Raw genomic sequence first — 21,664 nt, 5'->3', positions numbered from 1 at the left:
GTAAAGCCATGCCAAGGGCCCTGCAATAACCCCTGCTGGCTCCCTGAACACCCTGGGGTGCAGAGCATCTGGACCTGCTGATTTGAATACGTCCAGCCCCTCCAGAAGCTCTCTAACCCGGTCCTTCCCAACCTGAGGTCTGAAGGCATTCCCCTTGAGTCAGTCTTGCATCACAGTGGGAAACTCCCGGTTCCTGCACAAGAAAATGGAGGTGAACAATTGGTTTAAGAGGTCTGCTTTCTCCTCTGGTGCAACCACCAGATTGCCCAGAGAATCTTGCAGGGGCCCCACATTTCCTGGTGCTTTCTTCATCCTCCCTATATATTTGGAAAAGGACTTTTTATCATCTTTCCATGACAAGGTATGGTTAGCCCTACTGACCATGTCCTCGTATTGTTGGCCCATGTTCATCTTGGAGTCAATAATGACTCCAAGATCCCTTTCTGCCTCCGTGCTCTCAAGAAGGGAGTTTCCCATCTTATAAGTGTGCTGCTGGTTACTACTGCCCAAGTGCAGCACCCTGCACTTGTCAGTATTGAAACGCATCCTGTTTATGTTAGGTCACCCCTGTAACCTATCCAGGTCTTGCTGCAGTCTTTCCCTCCCTACTAGCATGCTCACCTTACCCCAAATTTTGGTATCATCAGCGAACTTAAACAGGTTGCTTTTCACCCCATCATCCAAATCGCTGATAAAGAAATTGAACAGCGCGGACCCAAAGACGAAGCCCTGGGGGACTCCACTGCCCACTGTCCCCCAGGTCGAATATGACCCATCCACCACCACCCTCTGAGTACGACCCTTCAGCCAACCTGCAATCCATCTGACTGTGTAGGTATCAATGCCACAGTCGCCTAGTTTTTTAATGAGGATGGGGTGGGAGACGATGTCAAAGGCCTTGCTGAAGTCCAGAAAGACTACGTTCATGGTGACACCTGCATCCAATGCTTTTGTGACCTGATCATAAAAGGCAATCAGGTTGGTTTGACATGACCTGCCCCTAATGAAACTATGCTGGTTGCCCTTGAGCATCATCCCTGAAGCCAGCTCATCGCACATGTGCGCCTTGATGATCGTCTCAAAGAGTTTCATAGGACTGAGGTAAGACTGACAAGCCTATAGTTGCCCTGGTCCTCCCTCCTCCCTTTTTTAAAGATGGGGACCACGTTGGCTATCTTCCGATCATCTGGCATCTGGCCTGAGCACCACAAGCCCTTGTAAAGCCATGCCAAGGGCCCTGCAATAACCCCTGCTGGCTCCCTCAACACCCTGGGGTGGAGAGCATCTGGACCCGCTGATTTGAACACACCCAACTCCTCCAGAAGCTCTCTAACCTGCTCCTCCCCAACCTGAGGTCAGGTCTCTAACCCGGTCCTTCCCAACCTGAGTTTACACAGGGATAACTCCTTTATGCCCAGCAAGAGAAATTTAACAGTTGTACCCACTCTTTTCTTGACTAAACCATATCCAAAACCATAAAATATAGGTACAGTTAGAAAAATATGGTCATAACAGTAACTTAAAGAGGTGCAACATAACAGTGGCTTTCCATGAAACCCACACATTCCATGTCAGTACAGAACAGCACAACAAAACATTTATGAAATGTTATGAACACCCAAAACATAATAGGGTTGATGACAAGGGGATCATAATAAAGTAGGCCTGGGCAGGGACCTCACAAGGTCATCTAGTCTATCTCACAGGGGGAGGATCATCTCTGACTAAATCCCAGCCAAGTGTCTGTCCAGCTTGCTCTTGAAAACTTTCAGGAATGGAGATTTCACAAATTCTCTTGGCAGCCTGTTCCAGTGCCTGATCCACCCTCATAGTCAGAAAGTTCCTCCTTATGTCCAGTCTAAATTTCTCCTGCTGCAACTTGAGGCCAATGCACCTAGCCCTGTCCCTTACAGCCACAGAGAAAAATCCATTTCCATCCTCTCTATGATCACCCTTCAGGTATTTGAGAAGTGTTATCAAAGCCCTGTTCAGTCTTCTCTTCTAACTCGTTTTTCTCTTCAGACAAACTCTCATTAAAATTAATGGCAGTTTTCCAAAAAAAAACCAAGTAAGGATTTAGCAGGAACTGAGGAAGGCCTTTTCATTACTTAATCCTCAGCATGGCTTCTAGAAGAAAAGATTTTCAGATTTTTTGAGGCTGGAGAATTTGAAGGGCATTGAGAGCAAAAATATTCTTAGCACAAAAGTTCCCATTTTGGGTTCTCCATTCCCCGCCTAACCCCAGTAAAAGTTTTTCCTTGATTTTAAATTGAAGGTAGATGGCTAAAGATACCTATGTGATACAACTTTATTAAGGTACTGTTATGATTATAGGGTAAAGTCATCTTATTTATCTAGTGTATAATAGGCTGGCAGGACCTTCACTTTGTGTATTTAAATTGCATAGTCAAGGATAAATTAAATCAACCTTCTGAGTTTTCATGACAATACAAGTTTTCAGGGTTAATACAAGAATTTAATTTTTAAAACAGAGAAATCATATATGAGTTATGAGAGAGAATTTTTGGAAATCAAATATTTACATATATTTATAAGCAATAACTAAGTGTGCTGCGATATTGTCATTCTTTAGACTTTCCTGGGAATTGAAGCTACTTTACACTGCACAAAATTGAGTTCCATCTATTATGTTATTAAGTTTGATCATCTGGAATAGTGTAAGATTGCCTAAAATAGTTTATCCTGATTGCATAGAAAATCAACTAGTAGATTAAGTGCATACTCATACATTAGGGCTTTCCAAAACCAAATCACTGATATACTATACTGAAATGCTTAAAGAATTATAAATGTTCAGTAGAAAAATTGAAAAGTATAAAATATAAATGATCTTTGTTATACTTAACATATGCTATATTAAGAAAACAGGAAAATGTTTTAAAAATAATATAAAACATAACAAACATCAGGATGGCTGGGATAAAATTATGAGTGAGGCAAAATGATTAAAAGGAAACGAAACCCAAAAACCAGCAGCAGTTTGGTAGTTACAAAAAAAGAAAGAAAAGTTCCCTCTGTTGACTAGGAATATATTTATTCTTCAAGCAATATTTTGTAGCTTTTGTCCTCTAAACTAAGCACCATTTTACAGATTCCAAATACTCATACCCTGTTTATACAAAATAATATTTTAATAAAGAGGAAAAGTCACTTTGCAAAATATATCTGTACATTTTTGGTTTATGTCCAGCTATAACCCTTATACTGACCTTCATTTGTTTCTTTCTTTCCTATAAATCTGCTGTAAAGATTTGCCTCCAGGTTTTATAATCTTGATTCCTCCTTGACTCCCAAACTGTCCTCAGCACCTGATTTATCACCTACTGTTTTCAGTGAACTGATTTTTAATAACATTTTGTATTATATTACACACATATTTTAAGAATCTTTAAATAATGTATCACTTTGTTACATATTCAGCATTATTTTTTTTTCTCATTTTGTTATGATGGTTCTAGTGTGAACTCCCACTTCCAGAGATCATTTCAAAGCATAGTTACAATTCTTTCTGGGCTGTCATTTTATCCACCTCTTTTCTTTCTCCGTCTTCTCTCAGCTAGCAGAATCCATCATGGCATCTGATCTTGAAATGGTAAGCTGTTATCTGACTATTAGTTGACATTTTACCATATGTTCTCAAATAGCATGAGTAGTAAACTTCCTATGTAGTGTCCCTCTGTTCAGTGTTGTGTTCCCACAGATAGCAGCTGAGGTTGCTGCCAACGCATATCATCTCTTAAGATATTGATATACATTAGGTTAAAAATGACAACATATGTCAAAAAATGTCCCTTGTAAATAGAATCTCAAGGTCTTGCTGTGACATGACAGAAAATATCCAAGTTTGTACTTGTATAATTTTGGCTCTGCTACAAGCCACTCTATGTTGCAGAAGGGTGACCCACTGGGTAAGACCAGTTCTAGCCCATAAAAATCTCTGTCCCAAAATATAATGCTTCCGGTGCCAGTTCTCTTTCTCTTCATCATTCTTATCCTATATTCACTCTCCTTTATTTGGGCTGTGGGAGGAAGTTCTTTCAATCCAAGAGAAGGGCAGAAAAAAGATTTCATGTTGTCTATTTGTGGGATGGTTGCATTACCTATTCCTAAATGATAAGAGGACTGTGGAGCACAATCTATGATCCTATCTCAGCTGTCAGGATAAGAAGCTGTGGATACTGCATGGGGTGATTCACTGATTATTGTTGAATTTGAAACATCTTTTAATGTTAGTTGAATTCCAGAATGGAACTTACAGTTGACAGACCTCTTGGGGTTCCTTATTTTGTTACAGATCTAGACAGGATCACATTCAAAGTTCAGATCCTCAGTCACCATAATTTAAATACTTTGGCTAGGTACAGAAGTTACACATTCATTGGTATAAGTGATTGGAACCTGGTCTAAACCTGTAACAACACAGAAATTCAGTGCACATAGACTGGTTTAAAATTGGTGGAACCCACTCTAAGGTAGACCTGGATCAATGTAGTATCAGACTTAATTGGTTTAGATTAGACCAGTCTATCAAACTTCTGCACCAGATCCCCCCCCCCCCCAACACAACTTAGATCTTGGTCCTATGGCATCCCAGGCTCCTTTGTGGGTACCTGCTAAACCCCCATTTACAGGGCCTGCCCCTGGGCTGTAACAGGGCTGAGGCAGTAAAGCCTCTGCCCCGCAACCCTGCATTATGCCTACACTTATCAGCTGAACTGGGCAGCAGGGAGGAGGGGGGAACAGAGCCCCCTGCCATGGCCCCTCAGAACTCAAGCCTGCACAGGTGGGAGGTGCCTGCATGGCAGGGGGCTTCCATCCCCTGCGCTACCCACTGCCAGGCTAATCTGGCAGGGCCCCTCTCTGCAGCCCCATGTCCATGCCAGATGCTGTCTCTAAGTGGAGGGGGAGGGTGGGAATGGAGCTCCTGGCCCCAGTCCTGATCCCCCTAGAGTTCTGACCTGTGCAACTTTGCATTTCAATACGGACAAGTGCAGGGTGCTGCACTTGGGCAGTAGGAACCAGCAGCACACTTACACAATGGGGAACTCCCTACTTGAGAGCACGGAGGCAGAAAGAGATCTTGGAGTCATTATTGACTCCAAGATGAACATGGGCCGACAATGCGAGGTCATGGTTGGCAGGGCTAACCGGACCTTGTCGTGCATCCACAGGTGCATCTCGAGTAGAGCCAAGGAGGTGATCCTCCCCCTCTACGCGACGCTGGTCAGGCCACAGCTGGAGTATTGTGTCCAGTTCTGTGCGCCCCATTTCAAGAGGGATGTGGACAACATGGAGAGGGTCCAGAGGAGGGCCACCCGCATGATCTAGGGACAACAGGGCAGACCCTACAGTGAGAGACTGCGGGACCTGAACCTATTCAGCCTCCACAAGAGAAGGCTGAGGGGGGACCTGGTGACCGTCTATAAACTCACTAGGGGGGACCAGAAGGGTTTGGGGGAGACGCTGTTTCCCCTAGCGCCCGCTGGCATAACAAGGAGTAATGGGCACAAGTTGATGGAGAGGAGGTATAGATTGGACATCCGCAAGAACTACTTCACAGTTAGGGCGGCTAGGAGCTGGAACCAACTTCCAAGGGAAGTGGTGCTGGCCCCTACCCTGGGGGTCTTTAAGAAGAGGCTGGATGCCTACCTGGCTGGACTCATTTGAGTCCCATTTCTTGTTTTGGGGGTTTTTTTGTTGTTCTCGCGCCCTGGTGGGGGGTCGGGCTAGAAGATCTACTAGGTCCCTTCCGACCCTAAATCTATGAAACTATGAAACTTGGTGGAGCCCATAGGCCAGGACCTTCCCCCCCACTGCCCAACTTGTCTGGCGAGCAGGGCCCCTCTCCACAGTCCTGCCCCCTGCCAATCACTGTCTTTCAGGAGCAGTGGGGAGGATGGCTGCATTCCCCCCTTCTCCCCCACTGCTGAGAGGCAGCAGCTGGCAGTAGGGGGCTGTTGAAAGGGGTCCTGCTGTCCAACCAAGCTGGGAAGCCTCCCTTTTCACACCCCCACACCTCTCCCCTCTGCTCTGGGCTGCCTGCTGGCTGAGCCAGGACCCATGGCTGGGCAGAAGGGCTGTGGTCTGACAGAGCCAAAGTCTCTGCACCCTGCCCCACCATTGCTCTGAGGGGCCCAAACCATCCATTTGCAGAGCGCTTCTTCCCGCCCGCCCCCATGCCACCACCAAGTGGGCTGCCAGGCGTGCCATGGTGGCCTGCTCTGGAAGCCTAGGGCTTGGCACAGGGGAGGATCTGCAGAGGCAGCAGGGCATTGGAGGGGTGCATGGCCCCCTCTGGGCTGCACTTAGATGCCCTTCAGTGATTTCTGGGGTGCTGGGAGGCATGTAGGAGTACTGTACAACTTCTGCCTCAGCCAGTGCAGGCATCTGATTCTCTCCCCCCCACCCCTGCAACTGGAGGGTGAATGTGTGTTCTGTTCATTCTCAATCCAATCTACGCAGATTAAAGAAACCCACAATGGTTTGTTAGATCTTGCCTCAAACTTTTTGAATGTCTGTACTTAGCCATTCTCTCTAGGAACTCCACACCAGGAGCCCACTGGGCCATGGCCTAACTCTTTGGGTGCATGTGGTAGTGAAAGCAACCTAACACTCAGATTTTCCAGAGGGATTTTGAGAATGCCATTATTTGTTATTAGAAAAGATAAACTGCAAGGGTATATAGATCATTAAAGGGGGAAGAAGGAATAGTCTAAAGACACCTTGAATGAAACACCGCTCCCTTCCCCTGACAGTATCTTTCGTATGTGTTCACCCTGCCAGATCAGATTCCCATTGTAGTTCCTATTAACTTGAATTGGTGAAAATAGCTCCTCCTTGCTACAAAGCTTGTTTATCTCTTCCTATCTCTTGCCTTAAGATTAATGTGTTTCCTCCTTATCTGTGACCTGTGAGTCCACTTTAAACCTTCTTTCATCACATCTATCCCTTTGTTTTTCCAGGGAAAAGTTTTACTCCCCAAATTCCCTTCCTGAAAACCACTACATAGAAAAAATGGTCCTCACAGTTTCAGCCTCCTCCATCAGCATATACCTAGTGTTGGTCAAAGCACAGCCACTGAAGTATTCTTCCCTGCCCAGGGGCTTGTGAATACATGCTGAAAGGCCTTGTCTGCAAAGATGGATATGCAGATATGCATGTTGTGATGCAACAGTTTTTATAGAAACAACTTCTTGCTGCTTCCCAGGATTTTTAAATTGTACATAGAGTTCTAAACTCTTTGCACCCCTTTAATATTATTTACTGGCAGACTCACTGTTCTGTTAATATAAGCATATTGATTCCATGAGTCACTTCCATGAATGCAGTTGCCTCGCAAAAAAAAAGTTATGACTTCCTCATAACATTGCATAATCACCTCTGAGGCAGATGATATTCTATATATACAGGACTGCTGAGGCAGCTTTTGGATTAGCATGGAATTATTTTCTTATTTTCATAGTGGTATGTTTTCTGTTGTCATTTTAGTTCCACTGACATGTGCCAGTCAATGTAGTAAAACTTCTAGATGCTTATTTGTATTGGTTCTTTTTCTTTCTCTTTCTTTAAAGTGTGTATGTCTAGAGAGAGAGAGGGAGAGAAACAGTAAATAACTGTATTATCATGGAACAGTGTAATGTCTGTAACAAAATGGTCCTTTTAAAAAGAAAATTCTGGAGAGTTAAATTAGTAAATTGCATGATTTGTAATTTTATTTTTAAATCCGTAGCATATGTAAATGAAGATCCTTTTTCTCTCGTCGTCTGTTACTGATCAGTGAAAAAGAAAACAAATACAAATTGTTCTTGGGTGGAATAATTTAACAAAGCCTATTTTGTTATGCAGATTAACTGTAGGTGTTACATTATCTACATTTTCTGAGATTGTTAGCAAGCTTGCTCCAAAATGTACAAATGTCAGTCTTCCTCACTGTGTGCATAACAACTCAGATTTAGAGAATGGGCCAGTTTGTGAACAGGCTCCAAACCCCTCTGAAAGGCTTCTCTTTTAAGTTGACAATGCCAAAGACATTTATAAGGAAGTTATCAGTTTGGTCATCTTTCATTTAGAACACATTAAGGTTTAGAGAAAAGATGATTAAGCCACTTCCTCAATAGCCTCTTTAATTGAATTGTCTCCAAATTGCCTAAGAAAAGAATGGAAAGAGGTAATTAGCCATGTTAGTCTGAAGTCAGGCAGAAGACAGGGTAGATTTATACCTTATTAGACTAAGGTCTGTAGACTTCATCAGATGCTGTGTGAGCTCGGGTTCATGAAAGCTTATGATTTAGTTTATAAGAAGCAAATCTGCTTTCTGCCTAAAAAAGGAATATCAGCATGACAATGCTGATATTGAGAGAGAGTGACAGATCCTGGAAGAATTCTGAGATTTGACCTTGAATTTGTATGGACAGATATAAATGATATCTTCTGTTCTGTGCTTGATCATAGACCTCCATTCTGCTAGTTGCATCACATTGTAGCTTTCCTCCTTTTGACTCTGTTAATAGTAGTGTGTACGATAAGAATACCAAAGACGCATGTAATGTTATGGCCCCAAGATATATACCTTTACTGTAGCAGACCTCTTAGAAAAGTTGCTGAGCTACTATAGAACCAGCTTCACCTGCTACTCACTCCAGTTTTAAGTCGTTGTAATTCCATTGATTCCAGTGGCATCTTATTGATGTAAAGCTGGTCCAACACTATGGTGAAGCAGGCCCAAAACCTTTATAAAAGAAACCTCAAAATAGGTCACAACCAGGTCAAATGCAGGGAAGCTAATAACTCTCAGCCCTTCATTCAGTTGATGTGTTCTGCTTTATGTTCACCAACAGAGAATATTTATCCAAGTTGCTTTATATGAAAAAATCCTACTTGATTTCAGTTGCTGGTAGCTTAGGGTTTAGAATACAGTATAACCTCATAAATCCAGATATCAAAAATCCAGAATTATCAAAAATCTGGCACTTTTTTAAACCACACTCCATTGGGAAGTAGAGCAGCCAGTCCCAGAGCAGCAGAGGAAGAAGCTTGCATGCGGTGGCTGCTGCAACCATCCACCACTCCGCATCATCGCTCCATGTGTGATTGCTGTTACCCCCTACCCCCAGCTCCAGTACTGGCTCTCACTCCAATTTAAAAAATCCTGATTTTTCACATTTCCAGCAGGTGCTCAGTCCTGAGCATGCCAGACTCATGAGGTTATACTGTATAGGGCATGACAAGATAAGTGCTTGAGACCATAACAGAAAACATATCCTTTAATTTAATAATGCTACATTATGCTTTGGGGTTCATGGCATGTCATGCATGTTTTCTTGCTGTTTATTGTACTGGTACACAATCTCATTGGAAAGCCCATATTATGTAGTATCCATTTATGTTGCTTTTATCACTGTATAGATTGTTATGCTGTCTGTGTATAATCTTTATAATTTTGGACATGGTTCAGCTAATGGGCTGAGGTATGCATACTCAAAGACAATTGCCCCTCCTAGACTCAGGCAGAAGGAGACATCATTGAGTTGGGCATTGCAGAGCATAGTCTACCCATAATAGGGAAATCAACTTCACAATAGAGAGGCACCTGAAAAAATGGCTCTCCCTTGAGACGGGGCTCCACGTGTCTCAGAAACAAGAATTTTTTGGAGAATTCCAGTGACTTACATGGGGGTGGTTGGAAATGATTTACAAAGATAGCTGTGGGCTATGTTGGGTCTTTTGGATTTTTTGGAGACCCCAGTTGCCATGGCTGAGAGAAGCAGCAGGAAGGCTGATCTCTATAAACACTGGCAGGTCTCTCAGAAGGGCTAAGGTGTAGCTAGGGAGACGGTAAAAGAATGCACCTGTTTTGCTTTTATGTCTCCAGACCTATAATCTGTTTTCTTGTATAATTCTCTTCTCCCATGTAATAATTCCTTTTGTTATTTTCTCTCCAGGCTGTTTGCCTGTGGAAAGAATGATCTCTAAGCAAGTGGTATTCCAGGCAAGTCCTTTCTATGGAAAGGGGAGCCTATAATTTCTTTCTCAACCCAGCGGGATGGCCACCTGGGGCTGGCAGGGATTCCCTTACTGCAGTTGCAGGGTCTGATAGAGAATGGTAGTGGAACTGAGGCCTTCTGGGTTAAGGAGTTATCCTAGCACAACCGTGGTGTGTTCTTTGGGGCAAATGGCAGTGCAGCAGGGAGGAACTCATGGCTATAGGGGGCCTCCCATACTTGTATTTGTTACGGCTGTCTTAAAAGACCAGCCAGAAATATAGACAAAACCCAAAGATCACACAGAGGTTTTTTTCATATAAGGCCAGGGTGAGGAGTGTAGCACATGAAGATCAATCATCATAAATGTAATGAACTTTTTGAACAATTGTCTTAATACTATCAATTTCAACTTACGTTTATATTTATCACATTTCTGCCTTTTGGTTTTTTTTCAGGTTTTGTCTTCAGTGGATTTTCACTACTTGCTTCAAATGCTGACTTTCGCAGCAATTTGTTCCATATTTCAACCACCCTTTTGTGTAAAGAAACCATAAAAGTTAGGAACCTGAAAATTGGATTTTTCTTTTGAGCAGTCACTGTCCACAAATGTGGAAAATATTGTTAATTCAGTCGTACCACTTTTTAACAAAATGCAGAAAGAAGTGATGTTTGAATCATGTCTTACCATTATTGTGATGCTACTAAACCTATTATGTTTAAATTCATAAGTATTTAAAACAATGGCTAGTCTTCAAAAAGAAATTTCAAGTTTGGTGCCCACTTCTTCAGCCTTTGAAGCCAGTGGTCTGATTCACCACAGTAATGCACAAGTTTAACTGTTGATTTCCAAATACAGGGCCAAATCTGCAAGAAGCTCTGTTTTCATTAGTGGAAATAGTAACATGAGAAGGGTTTCAAAATTTAAAAAACTATGAACTGTGAAGCACAGTGGCCAGCAGATTGTAAAAAAGCAGAACAGCTTACTCAATAAGACCATTCCTATTCCAAAGTACTGGATTATTGACTTTAAACCTTACAGTAGCTACATTTCAGTACTTATTTATAATCTTCACTGACCAGATTGAGTCATGTACTGTCTGTGATACTACATGCCTCACCTTCAACATATGACAGAATGTTAGGGGATAGATAGAAAGCTAAACCGCATAATAATGTCTATGTACAATAGATGTTTAAGCATCAGCTATCAAAGTGTATGCAAGATGGAAATAAATTCAGATCCAATTATATTAAATACTTACTTGGCAACCATTGATCTTCTGGATCATGGTGTATGTGCAAGAGGTCTACATGACCTTCCCACTAAGACCTTCAGAGCATATGCCTAGGCAAGAATTTGGAGGCAGGGAGCCTGACCTAGACCTACCATCCCTGATTTAAACCATTGAGATGGAGTCCAAAGGCCAGACCAAATCCAGATGTTCCGTGCCTAGATGACCATATTTTCTATCAGAAAGCAAGAGATTAGAGCTGCTTCTGACTGTCTAATGCCTCAGGGAAAGTATGTTTCTGTCAGGGTGATGTCTGTTAGCTTTTCTCCAATCAAGGAGTACCCACAAGGCAGTGAGGGCTAGGGTTTTCACACACTCTATACTTGCCTTACTCTGAGTAGCCCCAACAGATTGCTACTGGGCCCTCCAGTTGGATGCAGTTTACAGTTATATCCACAACCATATCTAAAATCCAATCTATTTTTAATTAACATTTATAGTTTAGCAGCACTTAGAGGCAAACTGTTGAGGTTCAATTGTGGTGTTAGTTAATATTCAAATATATAATGAATGACAGGCATGATCCCACTGAACATTTGCGAACTCCATGCTGTGCTCAAGGCATATGTAGCTGAGAAATTATATTTTTCATATTTAGTGATTAAGAACACAGTGACCATAGCTCTGCAAAATATGATCCAAATATTATATTTAGAGTGTACTATGTGACTTAAGAGTATTGGGAATTAAAAGGCCAGGCCCCAAGTATTTGTGAAATATAGAGCCTGTTACTGTCAGTGAATAATGCGAATTACATAGCACAGAGCAGCTCTAAATGTGTGTGTTAGTACAGTGCTCTCCCAGGTTAACATACCTGCAAATTCAGTAGGACTAATTAGCAGAATGCTAGGGAAAAGCAGCTCTCCAGCTCCCAGTATCTGAGCAGTCTCATTTGGAGCTAGCTCTAATTTCTCTGCACAGGACTGCATTGTGCTATACGGATGTACCCTTTATTTGGGCCAGGATAGACTTCAACATTTCCTGTGATGTGGTGGGATCAGGGCTAATATTGATTTAATTTCCTTTGATAAACCTGTCACAGGAAGTTTTACTGTAGTATGTCAGTTTTTAATAACAGAAGACAATTATTTTTCTCATGTTGACATCCTGAGGCAGCACCACTATCAGGATAGCACTATTAATGAATTGTACTTTCCTATGTGGTTGTAACAGTTATTTTAAAATGTGAAAAAAGCAATGAACACAGTACTGCAATTGTCCATATACAAAAATCTCCTTAAGGGTTTCACTTGAGGGTCCAGTTATATTACATTAAATAACTGTTGGTGAAGCCCAGATTATAAAGAGTTCCTTTGAACATTTAAATAACTTTTGTGCCTTAGTCTAGCTTTCTGAAACCTCCATCATGTCAGAAGATAACTGAAAACTGAACACTTTTTTAAAAATTAAAATGGATATATAAATGTCTACCTACATCCTTATCAGATGACTTCTCCTTTCAGAGCTTTCTGTTCAGAAACAAAAAGAGAAAAACTTTTGCACAGCCAGTTAAGCCATTCATTAAACCTGTGTCTGGGTTACAGAATTCTGCACATGAGCTATCTTGAAATCCAGGTGTCTTCACCGTGCATTCATGGGAGTAGGTCACCAGCTTTGTTGTAGCTATTACTCTTCATGTATACGCTCTGTGTAAACCATTTTGTTTTCCCTCAAGTATTTGGACTGCTGTGTTTGTTGCTATTGCTTGTCATCTGGTATTTTTAAAAATGCCAAGTGGATGTGTTTTTTTTCTGCTGTAATTGGAGGCATAACTTGGAAGTTTTGCATCCTGGGCAACAATGGTCAGGTGGCAGCACTGACAGCTGCCATTTTGTACCCCTCTAAGATGGTGCCCGAGGATGCTGTGCCCCTTGCCTACACTTAGGCCCCTGGCAGATCTTTCTTCCATCAAGCACCAGGGTGGGGCAGGAGCAGCTGGGATCAAACTGACCTGGAGCACTTTACGAGGTGCTTTTGTGCATGTGCTTTTTGTGAGGAGCTGGGGCCTCAGTTCATCCAGCTCAGGAACTCACTGGAGGTCATTGCTGATGGGCTTAAACAGATGGGCTTCCTGAATTGAGTGGGACCATTAATGGGACCCACATACCCATTCTGTGCTCCTCTCACCGTATCTTGGATTGTATAAATCGTAAGTGATTCTTTTCAGTTATACGCCAGGGAGTCATGGATCACTAAGGGTGCTTCACTAATATCTATGTTGGGTGGTTGGGCCAGGCACATGCCTGTGTATTCAGAAACTGCTTTCCTATAGCTGGACTGGGGTGGGTGAGTTTGCATCTGGCAGTCCCACCATGGATTTTGGTAGGTTGACTATTCCCTCACTGCTTCCCTGGCTCATGAAGCCATAAACTGGGCAGCTGGACCCTAGGAAGTATTTCTTCAACTACCAGCTGAACAGCTGCCAGATAGTGGTGGAGCATGCCTTTGGACACCTAAACGTGCTCTGGGGATCCACACTGAAGAATATTCTCAGCTTTGTAGCCAGCACCTTCATCCTCTACAATATATGTGAGGCAAGGGGAGGAAGCCTTTCTAGAAGTTGGTCTGGCTCTGAACAGACCCACAGTGGGGGATGCCACAGGGACTTTGGGTGGTGCCCAGACCAAAGGCAGCACTCCCAGCCAACTGTCCCAGACAGAACAACTGCCAGTCAGGGAAGCCTTAGCTGACTACCTTTTTTGGGACGACATTCTGCCAAGCAGGAGGAAGTACAAGGGACTTCTGAGTGATTGTGAACCCTTAATTTGCTGCACTGTGCCTTTCAATGTGCTGTTCCAAACCATCATTAAACACCTTCCAGGCTAACTATTGGGCTCAATGCTCCCTGTGGTGAGACATCTGGAGGGGCAGTGAAAGGAGAAGATGAAGGAATCGAGTACTGAAAGACTCATGGGGGAACTAAGGTCTTGCATTGGGAGTGTGCAAGAGTAGCTGGGAGGGGGAAACTGAGGCATGAGGCCCTACCTTGGGAGTCTGTGAGGTCTGGCTGGAACGGGGAAACCAAGACATTGACTGTTGGGTGGGTCAGAGTTGTGAGCAGCATGGACAGAAAATATGCAAGGGACAAAATTCATAACTGCAAATTTTTTTCCTTCAAATTAATTGTGCAAACTGTGCTAAATGTACAATTGAGCTAAATGTGCTCTGGGGAGGTTTGGGGTCCACCCAAGTCAGGTCATCTTCCTGGCTAGGAGAATCCATAGAGGTACTTTGACCAGTAAGCATGCCCTCCCCCAACCCCACCCCAGTTTGAGCCTGAGGGTCTCCAAGAGCTGGATAGTCTCATCTCTATAGGGGGCGGCAGTCCAAATCCACACTGCTGGGGAGCTGAGTGGGAGCAAATAGCACCAGGAATCATCCTCCCATCACATCATCAAAGTTTAGGTGCCTTTTTATGGTGCTTTCCCCTTGTTGCTAGGGTGCAGGCACCTGAAAGGGTGGTGGCATTTCTTAGCACCCCAGGAAAGGGAACAGCCATCTGTGCTATGGTGTTTGGTGGACCTACTACTCAGATCTCCACTCCATACTTGGCATTCAGTCAGGCAACCTTGCAAGGCTCCAGCTGGCCAGCCTCCCCTTGCTCCCACTGACTATTTAGCAGTGGGTACTGTCCAGGAAAAGATGAGAGAGAATGGATGGGAGGCAGCTGGTTTCCATGCTAGCCTCAGCTGACATAAGATTGGTGCCATTGCCTCTGAGTGGGGAAGGGGAGGTAGCTACAGGTGCCTGGTGCCTCACTGTTGTGGTGTGGACATACTCCACCACAGCTGTAGCCACCCTGTCTAGGAAGGCCTTAGGCAATTCTTCAGTGTTAGCCACCCTGTCCAAGAAGGCGTTGCATAATTGTCATGGGTATAGAGTATAACTATATGAGCTAACTTATATTTTGAGCTTGGAAGGAATGATCATGGAAGCAACACAATAGCTGCTCAAATACAGATGTTTAAGCATTTACTCAAGATAATGGTGGACAAAACTATCAACTTCAAAGAAGTTACAGCCCATCCTGAGGGAAGACGCCATCCTGTTTTGCCAGACCTGGAATGTTGAGATGAAAAGTAGTATACGATTTAAATAGCACCACCCCCCACCACCACTCCCGCCCTCCAAACAAAACTGAAACCAAACAAAGCAATCTCTGTTTCCTGCAAAAAAGAATTTGTGTTCTCTCAAGAGATAATTCCTAGACCCTCTCTGAGTTCCTCACCAGCCCCTGTACCAGTTCCAGGAACTGGCAGTCCCAAGTCACAAAAGTCATCACAAGAGCCAGCTGAAGAGTTCTTAGCAGTTCCTCTGACTGGTTCCACCAGTGCTTATAGGCAGAAAACTAGCTCTTAGTAGCATTGGCTCAGTATGTGGAGGACTCCATGAGGTCCTCCAGGATCTGATCTCACTGGTCCTGCTGACATTTTAAGCTACAGGACATCCTCTGAACAGGAGTGTCTCACTATGTCCTTGGACTGCATCAACACTGGAACATCCTGAGCTTTTGGTGATCAGACATAACTCTTAGGAGTAAGCATAGAAGTGTCCTTGAGTATGCTTCCATTAAGTGTTCCATGCAACATGGCTGTGATATACAGTTCCTTCCTATGCCAAGAAAGAAGAGGGGTTTTTTTTTCCCCTGAAGAAAAGTATTTTAACAGTGATTCTGTGCTACAAGCACATGGCAGGCCCTAGCATCTTGGCATCCATATGTGACACTGCAGTCAGGACTTCAGGATTTCTTTTTCTTTTTTTTGGTAAAAAAGATATAGATAAATATTTGTGAGGGCAAGTAATGTGAAATATATATATTCCATATCAAGGTGGGAAAAGTGCTCACAAATACAAGCCTAGATCATCTCCCAGAGAAAACAGTAGTGCTAAAAGGAGTTAAGCCAGGATTCCTCTTGAAGCTCTGGTTCAAGGAACTAATGAGGTAGAAGATCCATCTATATTGGATCCATACACCATATAAGCACTTTAGTCAATCCCACTGATTGATGGTTGTGGGGCAGGATGTTTTAGGGTTGCCCACTGTTTTGTTACTTTAACAAGAAGCAAGGAAAATGCGAATGAATTCTTCATACATGTGGTGCAAACTCTCAGGTGATAGTCTTAACTCTGGACTTGGAATCACATGCTGCTTTTAATTATACTGAATACAGATCTAGTGGTGCTTTCAGATCTTACTGTCCCTGCTTTCATGCAGAATCAAAGAAATGTTCTGTGTTGTTCAGTACACATAACAGAGTGCATCGAACTTGCATTGTAGAACTGTTTGGGAACCACTTTTTTTGCAAAGGATGTCAGAACCACTTAAATATTTTTTCCTCTTTTAGGCAGCTTCCAGGTGAAGGAAAACTGAATAGAAAAAGCACTCTTGCTTCTAACGGCCTTGCCACATGTTCACTTGCAGCAGTCGCAAATTATTAGAATGTAGTGACCTATTAAAGTTAGTACCTGTTAAGAGAGAACCCTTGCTTGAAAGGGAACAACTTTTTAATGTCACATAGGCACATGACACATGCTAAACTGCTTGAACATATGTATGATTGTGTTTTACCTGCACTTAGTATTATGTTGAATGTTTGATGCACCATATAGGATAAGCAGGATAAATATATTTATGAATGGATGGATATTTAATGGGTTTAAATGTTTGTGTTGAGACGTTCTCTCCATACAGAGCACATCTGATGCTACTGAGTAGTTGTTACTGCACATTATTTAGTACTTGTATTCACAAGTACTAAATAAATGCACAGTAACCAAAGAAACTATGCAGAAGCACTGGCAAATGTCTTTTTGTTCATGTTACTGCACAGTAGCCTAATAATACTGTGCCAGTAGCATATTAGTACTGTCCATGTTGTGACACGGTATTTCACAGTATTTTTCAGCTACTGTGTAGTCAGCGTCTCACGTAGATGTTCCCACAGTGTGTTTGGGTGTCAGTTGTGAAAACATTAGCAAACAACAGCCGAACATTGCATTGTGGTTATTTTGTTTCATTTTATAATTTTTATGAAATGAAACAAGATAAATATTTCATCCACTTCATTGATTGGGTGAGTTTCCAGCTCTTCAGGATGGGGTTCCAGAGTTTCAGGAATACTAAAATATCTAGCAACGTTAAAATATAAAACCCATTATGGCAGTGTACGTTTGAGTGCCATCACAGATAAAGGACTTCTTGTGAACACAAAACTCTCTGATTTATGTAAACTGCATATTTAAACTCATTGTTATTTGAAACCTTTGTTCCAGTAAGTAATACAATCGACAAGAAAGTCGACATAATGCCATCCAAGTACATGGGCATGAGCACAAGCAGCCAGAAATGTTCCTTCTACAGTCTCCAATATACTAGTGAAGGGAAAAGATCCCAGAAGAGTATGTTTATAGAAATTTGTGTTATATAGTCATATAGACTTGGTTAAAAAACACCTCATTTCTAAACTGATTTATAGCTATTACTAAAAAGCACCTGAAAACATAATGAATGGGAAACCACAAAACAAAATTATGAACAACTTCATAACTCAAATCACCTTTTTCCAGGAAACAGGATTGGGGGCAGGATGTTATCTAACTGCATATAATACCTCTCATTTCCAAGTTCCAAGTCTGGCAAAATGGAACGGCATCTTTTCTGTTGAGAGAGGTTGTACTGTTTTTGAAGCTGATCCTTTTTTGTTCATCATATCTTGAATTGAATGCTTGGATGTTCTTATCTGGGAAGCCATTGTGTCACTTCCCTAATTATTCCTTCCAAGCCCCAAATATAGAATAATGCATGCAGTTATAAAAGCAGTTCTTATAACCCAACATACAATTATTTCCTCTCACTGACTCAATCATATTTCATAGTCATAACATTGATGTGTCTCAAAATGTATAACATTATGTGTAATTTGCAGCTACGTAGGTAGATCTCTATTTATTGACAGCAAAGCTGCAGGGACAAAGGGTGCTTCTATTGTGAGTGGGCTAATGATCTCATATCTACAATAGCAAGACCTGTCCATTATAAACTTGTTACCCAGATCTAGGAATTCCTTCCCAAAGTACATTGGATCTTTAGCACCCAACTGATAAACCAATGTGGTTTAAAAGACCAGCTGTTGCACACTGAAATGAGCAATGCCACAACTTAAGGTTACATAAATTATCAGCATTTAAAAACAGGCCAAACCAAACAGAATAAACACAATTCAGACCTACAGAATGGCCAAAACCCTTCTGGTGTTGCTTCTAGGTTGCTGCCTAAGGCAGTTTATATAGGGGGAGGATCCAGCTCATCCAGGTGGAAATGATTCTTCTGGTGGAGTTTTTCATGTATTCCTATATATTGGTGCCCTTCCTGAAATTTGCAATAAATTTTTGACAACTATCTTGATTTATCTGTGAAAATTGTAGCCCACCAGCTCACTCTCTGGATCTCAAGTCATACTTACAGGGTTCTACTTGTCTGCTTAAATACTCTATAAACATTAACAACTACTAGAAGACTTTTCAGCTAAATAAGTAGGTGATACAGTGGGATCATTGTAAGGTACCTGTCATCTTACATTGATCTTAAAAACAGTTTAAAGTGGTAAAGGTTTTTACTAAAACTCGTGTACTGTAGAGAAGTTCTACAGAATTTAATGAGAATTGTATCAAATTCATATTGATATAAGGTTCAACCAAAATATATTGTAAAAAACAAGAGTTTAATATTACCATATCCTTTCTGTTCCTTTTTACCAAGGATATTATTCACCTTGTAATTCTATAGCTGCTTCAAAAACTTTAGAGAAAGGTCATTGCTTTCCGTTTAATTCTATAGGGTTATTGCTTTAGCAGTTATTAAAAAATCTATTGAATCTTATGCCTCATACAACAGTGTTATTTGTAATTTGCTGAAAGTCTATTTCATGTAGCATAAAGTGCTTTAAATCAACTTGCAAAATATTTTCCATTTAAGTTTTCTTCACAATTTCTAATTAGCCATGAAAGAAATAAATCTGTTTTCCATATCAGTCCTAAAGTGCAGAGCCTCAATGTAGACTAAATCCATGAGGCCTAAGTATCTGAAAGTATTTTCCCCATCCACTGACAGATCATGGAGGATTAACAGAAAGTGTGGTCACGTGACCACAAGTTGCAGCCAAGGGAAGTTTAGGTTAGATATTAGGAAAAACTTTCTCACGAGGAGAGTAGTGAAGTGCTAGAACAGACTACCCAGAGAGGTTGTGGAATTTCCATTCTTGGAGGTTTTTAAGACCTGGCTAGACAGAGCCTTGACTTGGATGATCTAAAAGGGTCTGGGGACACAGATGGTGTTCTCGTCGATCCTCCCAGTCTTGGTATATGGGCTTAGGAGGGAGAAGAGGATCCACTTAGTCAACCGAAGACTATGGCGCTGGTGTCATCGGGAAGGCTTTGGCTTTCATGACCACTGACTGCTCTTTGGTGACAGAGGCAGCAAGCTGCTGGGAAGAGATGGCCTCCACCTCTCTCCCCTGGGGAGGAGGCTCTTCTCAGCCAGACTGGCTGACCTGCTCCACTAGGCTTTAAACTAAGCCTGTTGAGGGACAGGGGGATTACCACCACTGCTGGCCCGCTGAGCAACCCTTGCAAAGCCAGCGGGCCAAGGCACTTAAGGGAGCCCACCCTTGCCCCAGCCCTGGTATGATCTGTGGGCAAGGCAAGAGCCCCCAAGGGGACACTTGCCTGCCTGTACACAAATGCCAGGAGCTTGGGGAATAAGCAGGAGGAGCTTGTCCTCCAGCTCAATGCAAATAATTATGATGTCATATGGATAACGGAGACCTGGTGGGACTCCACCCATGACTGGGCCATGGCTATAGATGGCTATACCCTGTACAGGAGGGATCATGTAGATAAAAGGGGCGGGGGTGTAGCTTTCTATGTTAAAGAAAGCTACATGTCCCTGCAAGTTAATATAGGCAACCAGGATGGATGACTGGAGACCCTCTGGGTTAAAATCCATGCGGAGCATGGCACAGGGGACACAATGGTGGGAATCTACTACAGACCTCCCTCACTGCATATAATACAGGATGTGGTTTGCACTGAGCAGTGGCAATTCTGGGATGAGATTGGTTCAGGGAGTAGAGACTCGGCTGATACACTTCTGTGAATTACGTTGCTGCAAATTCCACTTCTTTCTTTCCAGACAGTAACTTTTTATTGCAGAGTGGTGTGACTAAACTGGCATAAGACTGGACATTGTGAATATGCTCCAGTTTTACTCCTGAATCAAACTACTGCAAACTAAGCGTGTTTATATGTGCCCTGACCCAGGAGTCCTTTGGTAGTGATATTATTCCTTATGCAACAAGTAACACCTCAAAACTCCTACAATACTATTCCTCATTAGAAAGAGCTGATAGATCTGTTGGTAGCAGTCTGCCTTGTTTGGCCCAGTTTTCCTCAGTTCAGACTCTAGTGTAAAAGATTGTCTTGATTAATATGTATATAATTAAGGTATAGGTTACAGTGGTACAAATGGTACTGAGACAATGGGTAATGTTTTCTTTGGTACTCTAAGCTTGGAACTAAAACACTTGAACATTTTTCCTAAAGATTTTAGTGGAATTCATAGAAGGCTGACATGACAAAAGGTAGTGTGTTCCTGCAAGCTTGTCAAAATTTTCCCTCACCTATACAGTAGCTGGTCCAGTAAAAGGTCTTAAAAGCTCTTGCGTCTCATACAGAAGGAATAGACATTTAAGTGAATGAGAATATTATCATCTTCAGCTAATAATAATAATATAAAAAGGTATAAATGCTATCAACCCTCATGCTTCAAGACAAAACTGATCAGCGCCAGTAATCGGGAAGAAAATTTTCTCCAGACCTTTAATTGCATAGGTATCCAGTCCAGTATAATGTTTGACTTGCTCCACTGAAATGTTCAGAAAGGGTTGCCATTCAAAATAGGCTGCTGGGGCAGATTGACATCCTGGTCCAGTCTGGTACAGTATTTTAATGACAGTGAAATACAATTTAAAAAATTGCTTGGAACTATTGTTAGTTTCATATGTTTACTTTTGTATGATTAGGCAACACTACAGGATTTGGAGCAAAGGCGTCCCCAGTTGGATGAACTAATAACTGCAGCACAGAATCTGAAAAACAAGACTGCCAATCAAGAGGCCAGAACAATCATTACTGATCGCAGTAAGTTGTGATTTTGCTACCTTATGTTACTCCATGCAAGAGGACGTAATAATTTTTTTTTAAGTATTGTATTTTTCAAAGGCCTAATACTTTTGTTATGAGAAGTGTATATCTTTTGTTTTCATTTTTGAGGCAATTCTTGTAGAAAATTTGCCAAATAGCCTGGAAAAT

At 42.2% G+C, this 21,664-nt stretch overlaps 1 protein-coding gene across 6 annotated transcripts in view; it reads left to right on the top strand.

The window, feature by feature from the left end:
* DMD (dystrophin) overlaps positions 1-21,664 on the top strand; it is a 2,221,918-nt gene that overhangs the window by 1,479,741 nt on the left and 720,513 nt on the right. For all 6 annotated transcript variants that reach the window (XM_019523954.1, XM_019523951.1, XM_019523950.1 and 3 more), the window contains one exon: positions 21,376-21,493. In XM_019523954.1, coding sequence (XP_019379499.1) covers positions 21,376-21,493 — 118 coding nt within the window. The remainder of the gene's footprint in view (positions 1-21,375; positions 21,494-21,664) is intronic.

This window comes from Gavialis gangeticus, unplaced genomic scaffold, assembly GCF_001723915.1.
Source record: "Gavialis gangeticus isolate Ggan-Ray unplaced genomic scaffold, GavGan_comp1, whole genome shotgun sequence".
Classification (NCBI taxonomy): Eukaryota; Metazoa; Chordata; order Crocodylia; family Gavialidae; genus Gavialis; species Gavialis gangeticus.
This window is presented reverse-complemented; position numbering and strand designations above follow the sequence as displayed.